This window comes from Accipiter gentilis, chromosome 15 (assembly GCF_929443795.1).
Source record: "Accipiter gentilis chromosome 15, bAccGen1.1, whole genome shotgun sequence".
Lineage (NCBI taxonomy): Eukaryota > Metazoa > Chordata > Aves > Accipitriformes > Accipitridae > Astur > Astur gentilis.
The window spans coordinates 11,041,490-11,063,141 of record NC_064894.1 but is presented as its reverse complement, the minus strand read 5'-3'; the positions used below and the strand labels follow the sequence as shown (position 1 = coordinate 11,063,141).

The 21,652-nt window shown below is 37.7% G+C and overlaps 1 protein-coding gene across 8 annotated transcripts in view; it reads left to right on the top strand.

Moving 5' to 3' along the window:
* Nucleotides 1-21,652, top strand: part of SNX14 (sorting nexin 14) — a 58,228-nt gene that overhangs the window by 19,775 nt on the left and 16,801 nt on the right. For 6 of the 8 annotated variants that reach the window (XM_049818102.1, XM_049818101.1, XM_049818107.1 and 3 more), the window contains 13 exons: nt 1,528-1,684; nt 2,016-2,091; nt 2,941-2,985; nt 3,082-3,162; nt 3,307-3,421; nt 5,342-5,497; nt 5,785-5,909; nt 7,015-7,073; nt 11,583-11,609; nt 14,562-14,694; nt 19,933-20,134; nt 21,121-21,204; nt 21,341-21,441. In XM_049818102.1, the coding sequence (XP_049674059.1) occupies nt 1,528-1,684; nt 2,016-2,091; nt 2,941-2,985; nt 3,082-3,162; nt 3,307-3,421; nt 5,342-5,497; nt 5,785-5,909; nt 7,015-7,073; nt 11,583-11,609; nt 14,562-14,694; nt 19,933-20,134; nt 21,121-21,204; nt 21,341-21,441 (1,361 nt within the window). The remainder of the gene's footprint in view (nt 1-1,527; nt 1,685-2,015; nt 2,092-2,940; nt 2,986-3,081; nt 3,163-3,306; nt 3,422-5,341; nt 5,498-5,784; nt 5,910-7,014; nt 7,074-11,582; nt 11,610-14,561; nt 14,695-19,932; nt 20,135-21,120; nt 21,205-21,340; nt 21,442-21,652) is intronic. The other 2 variants (XM_049818104.1, XM_049818103.1) reach the window with 1 other exon arrangement.

Genomic DNA, 21,652 nt, shown 5'->3' with positions numbered 1-21,652 from the left:
TCCCTCAAAACATCTGCTTCATATTCATAAATACATGCCATTGGTCCTGTGAGTAGTGGATATGAATATCATGAATAATGAGGCATAGTGTGATCACGTTAGATGTTTTTCATGGCACAAAAACAATTTCAAGATACTAGATTATCTTGCAGTGCTCTTTATGCCAAATTTCCTGTGTCCTTTGATTTCTACTAAGGAGTTGGAAACAGTTTTCTTTAGCAAAAAAGAACTGGATTTTAAATGTATGGCATTGAAAATATAGCTGTTTTCTTCAGTGTTTTAAAGTAAAAGACTTGTTCCCTGAGGGCAGATACATGAAGTAGCAGCTGAAAATGACTTTTAGTAGCGCTTCCTAGTAAATGTTGCTAAACCAGCCACCTGTAATACATGGTTCAGAGGCAGCTTTCGGGCCTTGCTTTGGTTGCTAGTTGAGCCTAGCCTTTTCTGTTTGTTTATTTTCTATATCCTTTTTCCAATGATTGCTTTAGGAGGCATTTCCTTTTTCCCTACTCTTCTCACCCTTACGTCTCTTAGTAATTCCTCACCATTTGCACAGACACCTCCACGATTCGTTCATTACCTGTCCTTGCCAGAGAGCGCATTCCTCCTCTCTGCTTTTAGTGACACCAGCTAGGCAATTTATCAGGCAACATGCATTCCTGTATCCCCCATCCTAGCTGATACCACTCGTGGTTCTTGGCTGGGAAGGACGAGCTAGCAGGCTTCTGTACTAAATTCAATGTGCTGGAAACAAGCTTTAACTTTCTAGATAACAGGTATGTGTTAGGTACCTGACCTGTGCGTGGTGTGGTTCTTGGCATGAGGCTGTGCCAGATTGCTAGTGCAGCTAGGTTTGATTTATTACAGCTCAGGTCTTGCCTTTGAAGTGATAGGAGGGAATATAACATTCTTGCTTCTTATTAATATGTATAGTTTTTAATCTGATAAAGCAATTATTCTTTCAGCTCCATACAGCTACAGTAAGAGGCAGCGCTCTTGCAGAACCGCATGCTGGTCTTGGATTTGGTTTACGCTGTGTTTAAAATTCGTGTTCCTTCATGTTTGTTTCTAAATGTTCTAAGTGGGAAACAGACATAACAGGATTGAATAAAAGTTGATTTAAAATTTTGTTGTAGGCAAGTCAACAGGTAGAAGTCCAATAAATAGGAGGCCGTGAAGGAGGTCAGGAAAAGAGCAAGTAGAGGCAGACTTTGGGCAGTGCAGTTTTTTGGAAGAATCAAAATGTTGAGTTCTTCAATAACTATAAATGAGAAAACATTCTGGAAACCATGCAAACTGCAATTGTTTGGTGAAGGAATTTTTATTTCAGTGTGGGGTTTTATTTTTACATAGCCAGGCTTCGAAGTCTAAGCCAAGGTTCTTTGGTAAAGTTTCTACATTGTATGCCTTTGGCAGTTGTGTATGTACTAAAAGTATTAACTTTTTAGCTCAAATGAAACGCAATCGCCTCTTATTTCACAATAAGAAAAAGCTGAAACAACTCGTAATACTGTTTTTTACTTGCAGTAAAAAATGCAGAATTTTTACAGCAAGCTGCTTTAGAAGAATATGGACCAGAACTCCATGTTGCTTTGAGAAGCCGAAGAGATGAACTTCACTACTTAAGAAAACTTACTGAACTTCTTTTTCCTTATATTTTGCCCCCAAAGTCAACAGAGTGCAGGTATAGAAATTACTTATAATTGTATTCTTTAAAGTATCTGCATACTATGTAGTACAGTAATTTTGGTGAGTGAAAGAATGAACTCCAAAGTCGTCATCCTCATCGTTCTTTCTTTTCTCTTTGATTATGAGTTCTTTGACTAGTCTTAAAAGTAGCATGCTTAAGGTATTATTAAATACTAAAATATTTCCCAGTAAAATATAATGGCATTGGAAATTTTGCTTAGAAAATTATGTAATCTAGTACTGATTCTGATATTTTTTTGCTTTTCTTTCTTTCTTTCTTTTTTTTTTTTTTTTTTTTTTTTTTTTTTTTTTTTTTCGCTTTTCAGATCCCTGGCTCTTCTGATAAGAGAGATTCTGCCTGGTTCTGTTTTCCTTCCCTCCATGGATTTCTTAGCTGATCCTGTAAGACTCTGGAGCACAGGAATAATCTTAATTTATTCAGTATTACTGTTTTCCTACTAAGTATGTTGTGGTAAAGCAAATCATGCATAATGACTTACTTGCTGTGCATTTTGATGGGATAAAAGAAAAAAAAAATCTTGTGGCTAATGTTTTTGTTTGTTCTTTCTAACTGGTTTGAGTGCTTAACTGATTGAACTGTCTAAAATAAAGTATTGGCATGATCTCTTAAGAATGTATTTTTAATGAGGGACTACAATTCCTGTTAAATGGGAGAGTGCTGTGCTAGTACAAGCACCTTCAAATTGCTATAGCTACATTTAAACAAGGGCTCGATTTCTTGAACTCTAGATGTATGTATCTATAGCAGTCTAAGTAAACTAGCCTTTTTTGCAGCTGTATTGAAATAAACTCTTTTGTCCTTAATTCCGCGAGTAAGAGGGCATTTATTGCTAAAGATGGAACACCGCCATCTTTGATTTTATTTATGCATGTATTTTAATAGGCAAAATTGCAATACGTATGAAGGTATCATCTAGCTGCAAGCAGAAAGTACTGTAGCTGTGGAAGTATTAGTTCATTAGATCTGCACCAACACTAAAAATACTTTGTAGAGCTTCCCTTCACTGGGTGAAGAATGTTTCTGTGCAGATCTCTTCAGAAATTCCCTGACTTGCAAATACTTGAAGAGACTGCTGAAAGTCAATTCTCAAACATGTTGCCAGGCTTTGATTTTTTTAAAGTATTAATATACTCACAGGTTTAAACCTGGGTATAACACAGTAGTGAAGTGATTTTTATCTAATTTTTTGAGTTTCTTTAATATTAATTTTATATTGTGTTTTCCTGCAGGACACTGTCAACCATTTGCTGCTGATCTTCATTGATGATAGTCCAGTGAGTACTGATAAAGTTAAAACAGCAGTAATTTGTTCACCCATTAAGAAAGCTTTCATACCCAGTTGTCTCTTGTCATTTTTTTTTTTTCTGCAGCCTGAGAAAGCGACTGAACCTACTTCTTCACTGGTTCCATTCCTTCAGAAATTTGCAGAGCCAAGAAATAAAAAACCATCTGTAAGCAAAGGCAACATTTATTTCCTTTCCTGTTTTGAATAAGTGTTTTACTTTACCTGCAGTTTTTGTTCTACAACTCTTTGCTTTATTTATGTACTCACTGAAAGTTTGAAAATTGGCTGACTGCATTTTTAACCTACTAAGGTCCTGAAACTGGAGCTAAAGGAGATCAGAGATCAGCAAGACCTTTTATTTCGGTTTATGAACTTCCTGAAACAGGAAGGGGCAGTCCATGTGCTGCAGTTCTGCCTGACTGTAGGTAAGATTGCATACATGTGCTGAAGTATATTTGATGATCTTTAGAAGCTTTAAGCGTTTGCACGTTGAAGTGAATATTCAAAGTCTCAAAACTAGGCAGCATTGTTAAGCAAAAGATTACCTTTCGGGATCTGTGTTCACTTATTTTAATATGTCCTGATTCTTGAATGCTAATCTTGGCAATATTAATGTCAGTGTGGACTGTAGGTCTTAAATGTACTTCTGTTTATTGATAAAGGTTGGACATTTAAAAATAGAATATTCTTTTAAGAAAAAAGTTCTGGCCACTGATAGAAAGTACAGCTGTCTTTTTTTTAATATGTGGTTACTAAAGTATAACTGAAATGAGCTGTTTGTCATGAAAAACATCTCACGTTCTTTTTGCTTTAAAATTCTGATTTCTGTAAAGAACAGAAATGTTAACAGGAACATTAAAGGTGTTGAAACCTTCTATTCAGAAACGTGTACCTTGGCTATAAAGCATGCATTTGGGTTTACTGTTATACAAGTGTTGTTTGAAAAGTCCTCTTCTTTCCAATGATAAGGTTTTCTGTGAAGTTCCTGTAAGTTGGAGTGGTTTATTTCAAGTTTTTTGGTCAACTAGTAGTTAATTACTGGCTTACCAAAGTCATGGGTTTTTTTTTGTTTTAGTGAACAAGTATTTCCATGTTCCATAGGAAATAATGGGTGTGTCTTCATATCCCAAGCCCATACATACATCAGGAAGATGTGAAATTAAATTAAACAGACTTGATCTCATAAAATACTGCAGAAATCGTTAATCACTACATAAGGGAAATATAAATAATCTCTGTGCATACAGCTTCTTATGTGCTCATAATCCTTCCAGACATGTTGGCTTTTTGTCAGAAAAACTCCTCACCAAAAATCCAACAAAGCAATTACCTTTTTAGTGCGGGTGGTACCTGCAGGGCGTTCTAAGCTGACCTTTCTAGAGCTCTTTAGAACTGCTTCCTCTAGCAGAAAGGTTACTCAAACTCTGGCCCACGATCAGTCGTTTTTTCTGGGTAAACCTCAGCATTTTCCTCCTTCTAAACTTCTGTTGCATTCTCATAGGTGGCAAATCTGTATATTGGCTGATAAAATAAAGAACGAGATTTAGGTCTCTCAAGTTATGGTGTCCCAAACTGTCTACTCTTGGCGGTTCTTCACTTGATAGAAATATCTTGAATAAGAAGCACTTACTGAGGAAAATGAACAAAAAAAATCCCAGAAGGGTCTTGGTAGACTTTCTCTGAAGAAGTTTGGTTTTGTCTATTGAAAAACGAATCAAACGCTACCTTATTTTCCCTTCTTTCTCGCCAGTAGTCATGCTATTAACGCAGTGGGCTAATAAATCACTAGGATTGCACCATAATTGTCCTGAATAGAATTTTTGTTTTTCTCAGGGGACATTCATTCCTAAGTTAGTCTGATATTAAAGACATCATTGAAAATATTATGATGGGTTGGGTCTTAGGAATGAAATAGCAGTAGAATAGGCAGATAACTGGTATTAAGGGCTGTTGGGGCTCTATGTGTGTTTAGCATGAACTGGAAATCACACTAAAAGAAAACTACAATTTACAATGTGGTAATTTAGGAAGAAAAAAAATCATTCTTCGGATTCACTTTTCTACCAGGAACAGCTTCATGGATTTATCCTTACTGTGATAAGGAACAATTAGTTTGGATTGCAGTATATTTTTAGTAAAATTTTATGAACAAATCTGAATTATAGTTAATAAGAAGGTAGCTACCTTATTACCTGGGCTTTTGAGATGTCTTCTGTTTCTATTAATTTTAAAGTTTTACAAATTACTATATTTTCTGGAAAATGAGTTGATGTTATAGGTTGCTCAAGATGCTATTTGTTTGCCAAGTTGATCAACAAATGCATTTTCTTTCCTTTACGTCTTAGAGGAATTCAATGACCGAATTTTGCGACCAGAACTATCAGATACTGAAAAGATGTCTCTTCATGAGGAAGTACAGAAAATTTACAAAACTTATTGTTTGGATGAAAGCATTGACAAAATCAGATTTGACCCTTTTATTGTGGAAGAGATTCAAAGGAGTAAGTTTGAATTTGAAAGGAATAATTTACACTGGAATTTAAACAGCATTCTGTAATAAAGTGAAGGCTTACTCATCTAAATGTGATCAATCTTTACTTTTGTCATAGTTTTAAAAATTGGTACCCCCTTGCTATATTGTACTTAAGCCTTGTTTTGTCAGTTTATTTCTATTTTTTGTCAGACTTACAGTAGCTTGCAAAGCAGTTGTAAACTCAGACCAGAAAAGATCAAATTTTATATGCCCATATATAGAGATCTATTTATATTTATAATTTTTTTTTTATAGTTGCTGAAGGTCCGTATATGGATGTTGTGAAACTTCAAACTATGAGGTGTCTTTTTGAAGCTTATGAGCATGTACTATCTCTACTTGAGAATGTTTTTACTCCTATGTTCTGTCACAGTGATGAGGTAAGTGTGAAAGATTTGAAGAGTAGTCTTAAATCAAAACTGTATTTATTTTTATTTTTATTTTTTTAGTATACCCTATTTACAACACTCATGTGCATGTGAAACTGAAAAATATGTCTTCATTTTCCACTTTAGTTAGCATGCCAGAACTGGGACCAATCTCAGTAAGAAAATTGAATTTATTCTAGTTCAGCACCACATCAGCAGAATAAAAAAACCCTTCATTTTTTTGATGTAAAAATTTGTATATATTACTGCTTTACAAAATCCTCTCCACCCCTTCTTTTATGATTGTAAATTTGGTACAAAAATAGTCTGCATGATAGACATAGAGCACTATTAAGAATCTCTTTATTTACTTTTTAAAATATAATGGTACTTAAACAAAGATACAAAGGTTGTAGTTAGGTACCTTCAGCGTTATGCATTCCAGCAGTTAAAAGTCAGGTGTCTGTTTTCAGGACAGTCATTCAAAGCAGTTTAGTAGGCATTTAAGATTGTTCTATGATTGCTGTCTGAATGCAAGTTTAAAAAAAAAAAAAAAAATCCCCACACTGGGTTGACAGTTGCCAAAAGCCTTCTAATAGGAAACACTTTAAATGCAGGGGTGAGTCTGAATCCTTTTCCCTTTTAGAGTTTGTGTGTGTAAATCAGGTTGCATGTTAAGCTTTGCGCATTTGTTTGAGGCAGAATATATTGACTTGTCCTGGGAATGGGTACTTATGTTACTTGGCATTATTCTTAATAAAGTGTATTTGTCAGAAAGGGTATTGATGGTCATCTTGCCCGTAATAGCTGTAATGCTTCAAATGCTTGATTGTTTAACACAGAGGAGACATGGATTTTGATGCTTAATTTTAGTTTTATTTCCATTTTGGTTTTTGCTTTTTAATCCCAAGACTATGTAAAGGAAAGTAAGTAGTCCTGGGAGCATGTATTGCAACTTTGGTCTGTCATTTTCCAGATGAATATTCTAACTGCTAGATTATGGTCATCTTGCCTTTTACTTCTGTTCTTGTTTCCTGAATTCTGCAGTGTCGTTGCATAGTAGCCCTTACCTCAGTTAGTCCAGTGTTTTCTTTGATACCTTATTTGTCTGTTGTAGTACTTCAGACACCTTTTAAGAGGAGCAGAGTCACCAACACGCAATTCAAAATTTAACAGGTAAGTATGGTAGAATTTTAAGTCTTTTTCTTTGGTTTTTAGTTAAAAGCATCAAAATGTTAAACCATAGGAATTTTGCTACTGCCTGCTACTAATTGTGACTAAATTTTTAGCTCTACTTTTTTTTTGTAAATGGACAAATTAGATGCTAAAGGAGCAAGTAATGTCATATGAGATGTCTCTTTGCTTTGAAGTGTTTTACATTAAAGAATTTAAAAAGTGATTTAGACTTCAACATTTGAGAAGGGGGAAGGGAAAAATAAATGTACAGTGAAAATAAGGTAACGTGGAAATAAAGTGTGATGTAATTGACTGTATATAGATAATACCATTTGGTTGGTGGAAGGTCGTCTTGGATTTCAGGTCTTGCAGGGATAGGTACAGTGGACCTTGTGTCTAACCAACCTGGTTATGCAATGGGAATCTCTTCTTGTTGTGACAAGGAGGATTTGCCATTTCTCCTAGCTCAAATATGTTTTCTGTCCCCCAGCTCTCCCCATTCGTTGCATAAATGTAGCATCAGAAGCCTTGTTTCTGGGTGTTGGCTATATACTTTCAGACTACCTTCAGGCTCCTTAGGGCCTGTGGAGAAGAAGAGCATCTCCTGTGGTACGGATGGGTGATCTTCTGCTGTGGGGTTGGCTTGAGTAAGCTTGAGGTCTCATCATTTCTTGTCTTTCATTTTATGCTGGATGGCTCGGTCATAGATCAGCCCAACTGAATTGCTCTTATGGTGTAGCCAAAAGAAGGAAAACTTCAGTGAGACACTCTTTAATTTGGATAGGCTTGCTTTCTTGGTATGAAATAAGATCCACAATACTGTACGAAATGCTAGTGTTTATCATCTTAGATTACTCTTCAAGAGGAGTAACAGCAAATTATTTCACTTTTTCTGCTTTCATTAGAGATACACCTAGCAGCAGCCCTCTTGATTTGCAGCCTGCTGTGAGGTGTATTATTGTGAGATCCCTTTCTTCTCTGGTAACATTCTTTGAAAACTACGTGATCCTTCTCTTTAATATATCTTTGTTGATGACACCTATTATGTAGTCTTTATAGTTCTTGTAGACCCAGGACTCAAGCTTTGGTGTAGTGCTTTCTCAGATTGGTGCTGACAAGCTTCTGTTTCTTAGCAAAGAGGTGTGGAAGGCAGCTAGACTAAACTGCATTTTTTTCCTATGTGATACTCCACTAGGAATGGTAACCTTAAAACACGCTCCAGCTTCTGTCGAAGATGGCTACGGGGTTTCATCCAGATGTTTAAGTCTGCCTTCTGGTATCTTTCCCAAAATTATTCATGTCAAGGGTTGAAAGTATCCTGTCATACACTTCTTAAATCTAGTTAAAGTATGAAAACATTTAGGTCACCTCCTTGGTGCTTTGCTTTCCAAAACAGAAAGGGTGAAATTACAGGCAGTCTCTACCTGGAGTTTTTGAAATACATCTCTGGCTACAAAATAAGCAAATCTTGTCTGGGGACTGTTACAACATATTTCTCTGGAGTTCAAACAGCATCCATAGCATTACTGAAAATGTATCTGGTTTACATTATAGAACAATTTGAATGCCCTGAGTATATATGCTGGTTTATGATACAAATTCAATATTGGGGCCAGTTCTGTTTAACACCTTTATCAATGATCTGGATGAGGGGTTCGAGTGCCCCCTCAGTAAGTTTGCAGGTTACACCAAGCTGGGGGGAGGGCTGATCTGCTCGAGGGTAGGAAGGCTCTACAGAGGGATCTGGACAGGCTGGGTCGATGGGCCGAGGCCAAGCGTATGAGGTTCAACAAGGCCAAGGGCCGGGTCCTGCACTTGGGTCACAACAACCCCGTGCGGCGCTGCAGGCTTGGGGAGGAGTGGCTGGAAAAGGACCTGGGGGTGCTGGTCGACAGCCGGCTGGATACGAGCCGGCAGCGTGCCCAGGTGGGCAAGGCGGCCAACGGCATCCTGGCCTGTGTCAGACATAGCGTGGCCAGCAGGAGCAGGGAGGTGGGTGTCCCCCTGTACGGGGCACCGGTGAGGCCGCCCCTCGAGTCCTGCGTTCGGTTTTGGGCCCCTCACTGCAGGAGAGACATGGAGGTGCTGGAGCGTGTCCAGAGAAGGGCGACCGAGCTGGTGAGGGGCCTGGAGCACAAGTCCTGTGAGGAGCGGCTGAGGGAGCTGGGGCTGGTTAGTCGGGAGAAAAGGAGGCTGAGGGGAGACCTTATCGCGCCCTACAACTACCTGGAAGGAGGGTGTAGCGAGGTGGGTGCTGGTCTCTTCTCCCAGATAACAAGTGATAGGATGAGAGGACATGGTCTCAAGTTGCACCAGGGGAGGTTTAGACTGGATATTAGGAAAAAAATTCTTCACCAAAAGGGCTGTCAAGCATTGGAACAGGCTGCCCAGAGAAGTGGTGGAGTCACCACCCCTGGAGGTATTCAAAAAACACGTAGACAAGGCACTTCAGGTCATGGTTGAGTAGGCATGGTTGACGGTTGGACTAGAAGATCTTAAATGTCTTTTCCAACCAAAACAATTCTATGCGTCTATACCGTATGTTCCTGAAGTGGTGCCTTAGTGATTATTTCCGTGAAACAGAGGTCCTATCTGAGATCCTATCTGAAAGTAGTTTGCCTTGTTGCTTTGGAGTTTCCCTCTGCAGAATCTGGTACAGACAGTCACTGCCATGGGGGGGAAAAAAGGTTACTCATGGAATTATTCCAGATGTTATCCATATGCACATACCTTACCCAGCCTTCTCTTCCCTATTCTAGCATTAGTTCCAGTTGAGAGTAATTATATGCAAAGAGATGAGTTTTGTTTTCCATATCTTTGATGCTTTGCTAGGGGTACTGCGTGTGTATTGCATAGATACCGCTGGTTAAAAAGATCAGGTAGTAGATCTGAAACTCCAGTGGAATGTACATGTGGGTAATGTGTTGAAAGATTTCAGTTACTGTAAGACAAGAAAATTATAGAGCAGTTTCTAGAAAATACAAGTGGGAAAGTAGGAAAAAGTGACTATCAGTGTGTAATTTCTGGTTTGAATGACTTCTTTGAACTGTACAAAATAATCATAACTTTTTGTGTACAGATAGGACAAATAAGGTGCTATGAAAACTGCTAAGGCAATAGATGAGAAATCCCAAGTATTTCTGGAGTGTAAAGAAGTCACATTGACGCTATTCTGGTAACTTGATAACTAGCTGTGGTTGTCAACAGTTTAACTCTGTAACTGATATTTTCCACCTAATGTTTAATGTGTGTGGCCAACGAAAACTGATGTTTTAAGTTCCAATTCTGGTGACTTAATTTTGGGTGTGTGGAAGAGAGGACAAGTATTCCCTCTTCCTCTGATATTTATGTATATGTAATACATTACTACATTACTTAAGGGTATTCTGTGTTGGCAGTCTAACAAAAACAGAAAAGCCGTTATGTGATATAAATTCACATATTTATGCATAGCTGTTTATCTGCCTTGATTTTCTACACACCATGACCACATATAGAAATAGATGTATCTGGATTTCTCATCATTGGGATAGCAATAAAATTAAAACATTATTCAAGTAAAGAACCAAGTAGAAAAGATATTAACAATTTTGGGGAGTGGTTAGGAGTAAAACGCACAGAATTTAGTCTGTAAACAGCTGTGTGCAGTGTAATTCTTTGTCACCATTAGTTCCAACTTGACAGGTTATGTTTTCAGTTTCATGGTTAACATGACTAAAGACAGTGCAAGATGCCTTAGAATCAGTTCCTCTTGTAAAACAAAATGTAAAATTTGAATATTTTAATATTTTTGTCCAGAATTCAGTAGCTCCAGTGAATTAAAATTGTGTGGGATGACTATGTTTATGGTTAATCCATTTAAGGATCTTTGTTGGAATTACTGAGTTGATGGCTGAGGTATTGGTTTCATGTACCAGGTTATGTAGAATGTTAAATATACATGACAGTTCTTAAAACCTGTGAAATAATAATAAAAAAGAAATATTTTAATAGTGGTTTTTACTATATCTAACACAGGGCAGTGGGAGTGGTGTTACTACGTAAAATAAGTCCACAGCCTTTTCTTTGTACTGGCTAAATGAATTATATTCCTACGTGACTTCTGAACATAGGTTATAGGAAAAGTTAGCTGCCTGTTTGGCACTACAGGTAACTTCAAGAATGAAAGTTGCTCTCTATAAATTGGTAGCTGCTTGTGCTGAATGTCAGTGAAGACCTGAAAGTTTCAATAACTGAGGTTTTAAATTCAAAGGTCAAGATTGAGGTGATGAAATGTGCAGGTACCATTCGCATTTCACTTTCTTAGAATTTTAGGTCAGGAGCTCCTAATTGTACCACATATTTTATTAATCTGTAGTGATAGTCAAAGCCTATTCAGTTTTGTTGGGATAGGTCTGTCAAATTTGGGTTGTTTTGTTCTTTGGTGGGGTTTTTTGTTTTTTGTTTGTTTTTTCTTTTAACATTACTTTCTCCTGGGCTCTGAGGTAATTTGTGTGCCTGTTGTTGCAGAAGTAGCCTGAGTTTGGATGACTTCCGGTAAGTCTATCTAACACTCGATAAATGTTCTGTGTTAGTTATGCTGCATCTATCATGACTGCATCATACAGCCTTTATAACAGCAATTAACTGTCCATTTTATTTGTAAAAAACATGTGAATGTCCTGTCTGGACTAAACTGCACTTTTCCGCACAATAAGCTTTACTCTCCATGTCCTCTTCACGAGTGTTTAGAAATTGCTTAATTACTAATTTCACAAGGTTGCAATATATTAATATTGTTTGCTGTTAATGATTTGTCTGTTGTTATTAGCTTTGAAATATATTTGCATAACTTGCAGCTTTTTTTTTGTTGGCCTGTGACTGCTAGCTGCTCCAAAATTTCCTTTACTCCATGTCACATTTCCAGATCCTGTTTGAGGTTTTATCCACTTAACTGCTTGTTTTATCTTGCACAGCTGTGTCCAGATGACCGTTGCCTAACATTGCATGCAAATATAACCATTTTTTGAATATTATCAAGCACTCAGAACCAGCAATTCCCTAAATTGGTTCTCTGTAGCTTTTCTTGTGACTGTTATAGGTTTGATTAAAACTTATGTTATTTTTTAAAATTTGCTCTAGGTAGTCTGTGATCACCCATTAATGCCTTAATCGCTGTTCAGTGGTTTGTTTTCTCGTTATTCATGCCTCTTCAAATACATGCTATCCAAACTCAGAAAACAATATTTTTGTTATGGGCTTTTCCTTAAAATTTGTCAGAGCATCAGTATTTCATATATTACTCATACATTCTTGAGTCTTGAGGGAACATTATCAAGGTATAGGGACACTTTTTATCTTTTATGTGCCAGTTCAGTGTATTGAGTTATATATAACTTGCTAGAGTGTTGAGCAATAAGAAGTACTTGAGATGTAAGTCCAGTTCATTGATCTATATTAGATTTTCATTTTGATAACTGTTTCTTTGTATTTTTTGTCCTTGCTCAGCTTCTTCAAAATTTTGATCATCCTGTTGTCTGTCCATCTCTGCTAACATCCACAGATTTTTTTTTTCCCCACGCTCATCTAATTTGGTTTGTGCTCTGCGTGCTTGCTCAAGGATTTTTGCCAAACCAGTCCTATGTTCTCTCTGTGCGTTGTCCACCATGTGTCTGTGTACCCTCTTATTCACCAGTTTGTGTTCTGAATTTGTGTCTCTTCCTGTGAAGAGAATCCCATCCTAGTTTGTTACTTTATACCTGTTCCAGTCTGGTGATTGCTCTGTACTTACTAGGTGGGATCTTGGGCTGGCATTAGGGCAGGAACGGGTGGTTCCTAGCTATTGGGTTTAGTCCTGGCCCCATACAGCTCAGTACTGCGGATCAGAGCAGGAAAGAACTGATCTGAGCCTGGAGTACTCTTATCAAATCTTTGAGCTTGTGCAAATTAATGTTTTTGCTCAAAATCTTAAGAACTGCAGAAGTTTTCACGGGAAGGATGAAAACTTCTTCAAGAGTCAAGCCAGAGGTCTGAAGTGTTAACCTTTTAGAAAAGCTGTCAATTTTTGTTTGAGTAAGGTTTGTATTTTGCTAGCCCAGTGTTTAAGCTCTTGAACAAGAATCAGGTAGGTCCCCAAGTTCAGTTCAGCACAGTAACACATAGAAGAAATTGTTTTAAAATGGAGTAAAATTGTTCAAACATGGATTTAGAGTACAAACAGCCGAGCGACCTTATCTTTGTTTAGCAGAGATAAATAAGATAGATGGTGCCTGTCTGCTTTGGAGCTGATAATAATATGAGATAGAAAAAGCAAAATATTTGGAAAAATAGTGGATTGTTTACAGAATTTTAGTGTTGTACACAGTCTGGGTAAAATTATAAACAGGAAGGCCATTAGTAAAATGCACATGCATGTTTTGAGTCAACAGCTGATGCTGTCAGCATGGTTTTATGGGCGATGAAGATGCTTTACCTGCTGGTCTCTGCTGTTCTGTTGGTACTATTTTTTTGTTTTAAAGGAAAAAGAAACACTTGGGATATTTTTTGGTCCTCTAAAGTACTAATTGTGCTTTTAATCTCAGTAATCTATAAAGTTCTTTTGAGTTTTTGATTCTGCAGTTCACGGTATTGATTTTTAACTTACCTATCAACTGTATTGAATCAACATAAGTAACCTTAGGCTGATTCCATATTCAACAAAAATGTTCTTCTTTGCAGAATTACTAGCATTTCTACATAAGAAATAATCTTCAGTGTCAAGTCTTGTGTAAGGGCATAAGAAATTTGTTCTCTCAGTAAGGAGTACACTTCCTGCCCAATTATCTTTCTTTTTCTATAACTTGTTGCTTTCTGGATGCTTTGTCCTAAGTGGCAAGACTTTAAAAAGTCTTCATCTTTCAGTCAGACTGGCTCTTCAAGCCAAGATTCTTCAGTTGTATCTGCTTTCTCTCATGCTTAGTCTTGCTCCTTTCACATTCTTTTTGTCTGTCCCTAATGCTTAAAAGTCGAGATCTATCTTGAATCATATGTGCTTGTAAAATTCTGGGATGTTTATGTAAAAAAGTGCATCTAACTACACCATTTACAGTACTTGGCAAGAGTGGATAAATATTTAAATACAAGTACTTGGAAAAGGACAGAGTTAGTGACCTTCTTGGTGTGCGTGCCTGTAGCATATGACAGTTTCTGCTGTCAAAACAAAATTGTTTTGCATAGTTAATTGTTTGTTCTGTCTTGCATTTCTGGGATACTATTGTTAAGTGTTCATGTTTGCTCATGGTTAAACGTATGGGAATCCCATATCTCTTAAAAGTGTAATTAAGAAGCTTTGCTGATTTGATCAGAGAACAAATTTGCCATAAATGAATTTCAATTTAAGTGGAATTGTAAATAGATTGGCTACTTGTTTATGAAGTTGTCTTTCTTTTCTGTAAATGACGTGCAATGGCCTACTGAGCTGCTGTGTAGTAATGTCCCTTGTTTTGTGAACTCTGGCTTCTCTAATCCTAGGACCACACAGAAGAGAGGGGAATCATTTGGAATCAGCAGAATAGGCAACAAAATAAAAGGTGTATTCAAGAGTTCTGCAATGGAAGGAGCTATGTTGCCTAATTATAACTTAAATGAAGGAGAAGATGACTTTGTGAGTAAAAGCTTTAAATTTGTCTAAGTCTTTGTTGTTGTTGGGTTTTTTTTTCTTTCCTCATTTGAAAATGTTAAGTTTCTGCCTTTACCTCTGTCTTACTTCACTGCTGTGTTTCCATGTGCTGGCTTCTCATTAACTTGCCTTGTTTTCCCTGTATTCATTCACAAGGCAAGGCCACACTCCAGTTAGTGTGCCTTGCAGCTTACTGCTTTAGTACAGAGAAATACTAAAAATAGCGGTGTCAGACATTATTGTAAGCAATGAATTTTTCTCTAAAAACTTACCATGATATTTTATAATTCTGGATAATAAGGTATGCATGCATGGCTTTTCATCTGAAGATTGCCACAAGACCTTAAAACCATAGAGAAGGAGTGGAGAACTTGCTGTGAGGTTAGTCTGTGATGCAGCATTTTCTCTAAAGATGATGAGCCAATACTACTTTCTCATTTGTGTTGGGTGTCTCACTGAACTAATGTTTTTCTTTCATGCTAAACAGCAATGAATAGAGCTAATGGTAGAATTACTGCGTGGGATGTTGGTATCTGAAGCACAGTTGGGGGACAAATGAAAAATTTTAAAAAGGGAAGAGGAGGGGATTGGTCAGAAGCTATTGGTAGTCATGGATTTTTTATAGTGTGTCTGCCAATTCAACCTTTTGTACTTGTTCCTAACAAACAACACATTTAAGCATTTATCACCTTGATAAACTGCTAGCTCATTTTCCACAGCCTAAAGATGAAAGTGTAAGCATGAGTTTATATTATTCACCTTGTTCAGAATTGCTTTCAGAAGAGGGAGGAGTTAAAAAAAAAGCTATTCTCTCTACAGGCTAAAATCTTCATATGTATCATGCCTTTAAGGGGACAGAACTGTTGCAATTAATGTCTTGGACAGTTCTCTTTTTGAGATGAGATTCTAATGAAAATGGGTTAATTTTGCAGCATTGCTGCTGTAAATTCTGCTAGCCAAAGATCGTGGAAGTATAATTCCCCTGTAGGAGAGGAATTAGTAGAAGTATAATTGAAGCAGTGGAGCTCAAAGAAGGAATATGTTTTTGTGCCAGAGCACAAGAAGTTATTTGTGAGAAGTTCCTGAATTCAGCGAGGGAGACAGACAATAGAGTGCCTAATCCTTATTAAGGAAGGTTTTTGACTGGGCAGAATGATTTTAGCTTAGGCAAGAATGGAAAGTTTTAAGTGCAGCATAGTCTCAAATCCTTTCATTAAATAAAGGGAGGATACTACATTTTTACTAAAATCACCTTAGACAAAATTTGGAAAATACCTAAGTCCCTTCACATGGTATGTGTGGATGGGAAGAAGAAATGGGAAAAGAAAACACTAAACTGTTCTAAGGTTACTGTGCATCTGAACAGCTGGACAGCGCCATGACTTCACTTCATGAGTGAATACTGAATATACTGAATTCAACACTAATAATGTCACAATAAGTGCTGAGGTATAGTTTCCTAGCAGGTATCACAGGGTCAGAGGAAGAGCTCTCTGGGACAAGAAAAATGTGATCAGGGAAATGACAGTATAATTGTTAAGACGGTGGTAGTGCAGTATACAACTTAGCAACTTTTTGATTAGCTTATGTACCAAGGATATGGGGGTTATTTCCTTCTACTCAGATCCTGATTAGGTATATAAGTAATTGGTGTTAATGTAAGCTTGGTGGATTCAAGGTAAATGTAAAGAATGGCAGTGGAATGGAGTTCTGTGCATTGGGACAGAAACTGAACAATGTCTTTGTGTTTTTTTTGTGTTTTTTTTTTTTTTTTTTTTTTACAAAAGTCATGTTGGTTGCTGTTAAAGCCTATAGGAAACATCTATTTAGTCTAAGGAAATCATGTAGGGTTAGAAATACGTGTTAGCAGCTTTCTGTGGCTCTGGGCAGCAGCTTTGTAAGCTGCTAACATGATAATAGTAATTCCATGAAACCACACTCAATCTTTGTCAGCCAAATTTTAAATACAGCACAAGATACTCTGCATATTAAAGCACAGGTATTATTCTCAAGGCATCCAGAAGACCTGTAGACTTGAATTTGTGGCTTTGTTGGATAAAACAAATGGAAAGAGACTGAGGCAACCTGTAACTATTACAGGCTGGTGATCTGTTCAGAAAGAGAATTAAAAACCCCAGAAATTAATGCTTCCTGGCTTACAGTTAATGTAGGTGCTGTGGTTGTCATAGTGGAAAAGCCTGCAAATTTATATAGGATTATTACCTAGAAGTCAGGTGAGAGATCTGGTGAAAAGAGGTTATGAGCGTGTGAAACTTTGCTGACGATCCCATACAACCTCCAAAGGGCCGAGTGAAGAGGTTATGGCCCCTTTGTGAGCAGTTCAGGAAACGACTGACCCGTACCTGCTCTAAGCCTTGTCCTAACTCTGCCATGAAACTAAATAAATGGTAGGAGACGAGAGCTGCAAGCAGTGGTAAATTAAAAAAAGAAGGAATCGGAAAATGTAGGCAAGAGTTGAGGTTTTGATCCAGTCCATGCCTATGCATTTAGTTCAGTCAAAAACTACAGAATCAAATAAGCCTGAGTCTTTCTAGAATGATCTTGCATTTTTGCAAGGAGGGCCTAGCGGAGGCTATATATTTAGTGCTAATGCAAATATACACAATTAGTCAGGACAGATTATGAAGTGTTAATTTTGGCAGCCCATAGCTCAGGCTCACAGGGTGCGGGAGTGAGTGCAAATTGCACCCAGTTCATGCTGCCCTGTCTGCAGAAACTCAGCTGTTGTTGACTTGGAGTTACTATCCTGAAACATTGTTCTGCTCTTTCTAGCCAGTGGTGACAACCGCGTAAAGCCTGGGGAAGGGGGAAAATGAGGGTAAGACTTCATACAGAAGACTACGTAGATGTAAAGCTACCTGACAACCCAGTTGTTGTGGTTCAGAGACCATCTGTCCTATTAATTCCGTTCTTCTGTCCAAGTTTGTCTTGCAGTTTGTTAACCCTAATTGTTCATTCCAGGCTGGGGTTATTTTTGTTAATAACCCCACAGCACAGCCTGTGATTTAGCTCTCAAATTGTGAACCACCTTAGCTGAGCAGCGGCGACTGATACTGTTCTTTGCCTGTCACGGTTTCTCTTTTCATTGAATAAACCGGGTAAGGGGAAGCAAAAAGGTGTTTTGAAGAGATTCAGTCAGTGGATCTACAGACGTCTGTTTTGGAAGACAGTGGTCCACACTGTAAGGCGTTTGAGGGTCATTTCAGTACTATGCAAAGGCAAAACAAAACTAAACAAAGATTGCTCGTGTGTGTTGAACCATTTATGTTTCAGCTGCAGTTGAGTCATGATAATGTGAGTATTGTAGCACAGACACAGTCAAAATTATTTCAGGGATACTGTATTGCCTTAATCTGTTAATTAGATTATCCCAATACAGGCAAAACTTGTTAAACCACCTAGGTTTGGCCTTTGAGGGGAATTTGGCTTTAAAGTATGAAGCTAAGGGAGAAGAACTTGAAAGTGGGATTCATGCTTTCCAGTTTGCTGTGGTTTCACGTTGTAAATTCCTATGTTAAAATCTCCTATTGTAACAAGGGGCAGTACTCTCAAGTCTCTATGTGAGACTTACTAAAAGAATGTACTTCTGAATTGTCATTTAACTCTAACCTGTCTCGACGTAATTAATAGTTCTGTATGTTGTGGTGGGAAGAGCGGGGTGCTGACGACCACTGCAGTGGGTGCAGGCTGGAAGCAGGACGATGGGCTTGGGCATTGCTCCTTGCCAGGCAGTGCCTGCCTCCCTGCAGGGTTGCAGTGGTTTAGAAGCCCTTGCAGTGTGGCAGCAGACTAAATTAGATTCAAACAATTTCAGTTTTTTTCATGGAAATAGGACTATTCTTTTTTCACCTGCTTGCCTACGCTTGTGAAAATACCAGAACTCTTTTCTCCAGCACATCTTTAGTGAGGGGTAATCTCCCCACAAATTCTGCATTCCACTTTGAGTCCTATTTAAGTCTAAGGCTGGCCTTACTCTTCCTTCTCACAGATGCCGTCTTCTCATTTGCAAAAATAATTTTCATTACTTTGGGTCAGTTTCTTATTATTCTTTTTTTCTGTGTGGTGAAGATGAAATCGGGTTAAGCATTGTTTGCAGAAATAAATAGCTTTCCAAGAGTAGCCGTTGAAGCTTGGATTTTTCACTTTAGATATTTAAGATAATATTTCTGTTGTTTATGGTCCTAAAAGATTTGTGGCACTTCTTTTGTCATTGCCGGGGACCTGAGAATTCGGTGTGCTGTGTGATACTTGCTGATTCATTACCTGTGGGGAGCTCAGCCTGTCTGTGATGAGCAGTGTTGGGAGCATAAAGTGAATGTTGGTGTGGTGCTGGGGCTGCAGTTCAAGTTTGAAAGGATTTCTTCAGCATTCACATGGCGCCGCTTCTAAGGTCTGCTTGCATGTGGAAAAATCTGCATTGTGTTTCATGGCGTAGTCTGAGTTTATGAACTCCATGCACTGGAGCTGCCCTACGTGCAGCCAGCATTAGGTCCATGCTGCTCCCTGGTGTGTCTGTTTCTGGGAGTGTGCTGCTGAAACTGGAGCTGATGGGTAATGTAGTAATGCTTACGATGGCTTTGCTTAAAATAGCTCTGGGCTGTGGGAATAAATCAGCCTCAATCATGGTTGTGTTGCACCTTGCAGAGCAAGTCAGATTCACATGTCCACAACATGTCCTCTGTTGCACTCGGCTGTGGGAGTGGGAGACCTGCTATCTTGGTGCACTGTTGGGTTCTGTCTCTTGTGTTTAGATAGCTTCTTGGCCTGACTTAGTAGACTCAAGTCTTCAATTTGGGTCCTAGTATGCTGGAAAATGCAGTGCATCTAAATCTGCTGGATCCAAGCTGTTTCCTGTAGCATTCAGTCTGTGTCAGACGCATTCTGCCAGCTGTCTCCTTTAGTACTTCTATTCCTTCTCACCCTTTTGTTTTTTCCCTGAAGTATCAGATACGGAAGTTGATAGTGCTATAAAAACTTTCAGATCTCACTAAAAGTTGCTAACTTCAAATTTGCACTGGATCTAAAAATAGAAGTTCCTCTACATGGAAACTCCATTAATTAAATGGTCTTTTTATTCCTTTATTACTTAGTGACACATACTTAAAGACTTGATTTGTATTTCATTATCATATATAAGTTTTGCAAAGGTAGACTGAACCAATTAAAATAGAACTGTAGATCTTGATGTGTGAATCTTTACAGATTGAAGAAGGCGTTATGGTGATGGAAGATGATTCTCCTGAGGAGGCTGTTAGTACCCCAAATACACCTCGCAACCTTGCCGCATGGAAAATTAGCATCCCATATGTAGATTTTTTTGATGATCCCTCCTTGGAAAGAAAAGACAGAAAGGAGAGAATTCCTGTGTTCTGCATTGATGTAGAGAGAAACGATAGAAGGGCAGGTATGCAATGTTGTGGATAAATAAAATGTCATTTAAAAATGAACTCAAAATATTCTAGTATGCTGTATTCTGATGGCTGTTGCAGTGTATTTTGCATACATGTTCTTCTAATTGTGAAATAATAACTTGAAAATTCGAAGGAAACATGTTTGAGGACTAAATGATCTCATGTACTATTTGCGAGTTTAGAACTGACTCCTCAGCACAAATCAGTTCCATTTAGACTTCATGCCAAAGCTTGAGATTTTTCTCTTTCCAAAAATATTCATCCTATGATTCATATTAATAAAGACTTGGCATACTTTTCTTTCAGCCACTGTGAACTATGGAATAATGAACAGTAAATAACTTTTTATGTAACCTTAAAATAGAGTTCTTAGGAAGTGAAAATGTTTTAGCTTATTGGGAACCATGCTGGCTTGCAGGTAGCTTATCAGTATCTAGATAGCAGTACATCTATATTGAGTGCGGAAAACAGCATCATCCTGAGGCTGCATAGATTTGTTAGTCAAACTAATACTTCCACAATAAGCAGGAACTGTTTAAGAGTTATTTAGTGATATCTTCCAGGAGGAAGAATGATCAGGATTCAAGCTGATGGTGCAGAAGACTGTATTCAACAAGTAGTATTTCTGTAAATCATTTGGTTAGAAGTTTGAAAGTAGATCTAACATAGTCAGCCCTAATAAACTTTGAAATTATGCAGCACTCCATTTTTTAGATTTTGGAGAATCCTCTAAATGAGATGATAATTTCTGTGCTAGTACCATATCTGTCTACCAGCTATGAATTTTAATTTAACCCTTAAATGACTTGGCTTAATTTAACCCTTAAATGACTTTTTAAATGTTACTGCATTATCGGGGACTAGTATCATTGAGGTTTTTCCTACAATAATCCAGCATACATTTGCAGTTGCTTAATTTGTCTTTCAAGTGGCATAAAGCCTGGTTTGTTTTTAACATTGTATTTTTCCCCCCCCCCAGTTGGGCATGAACCTGAACACTGGTCTGTCTACAGGCGGTATCTTGAATTTTATGTGCTTGAGTCGAAGCTAACAGAATTTCACGGTATGTTCTCCATCATCTGGAAAGCCACTTTCCCACTGCTGTGATTATCATTCAGTACTGAGCTGAAATTTAAAATAATGAAATCAATATTTGCTGCATTACAAGAGTGATTTCATCTCCTTGATATCTTTATTAGGCACGTTTCCTGATGCTCAGCTTCCCTCAAAGAGAATCATTGGCCCCAAGAACTATGAGTTCTTAAAATCTAAGAGAGAGGAGTTTCAGGAGTATCTGCAGGTATCAAACAAACTTTTGGAGTAAAGAATATTCTAAAACTATTGATACAAAGCTAATAAAAGAATAACTGCTATTTTTTTTATTTCCAAGTAACTTGAGCTATAGAAAGGGTTCAAGTGGGCAAATAAAATTTGTTTCACCTGACTGAAAACAGAAATCTTTTGTGAATGACAGTATCTATGGTAATATAGTGCTTTTTGAGTATCTTTTG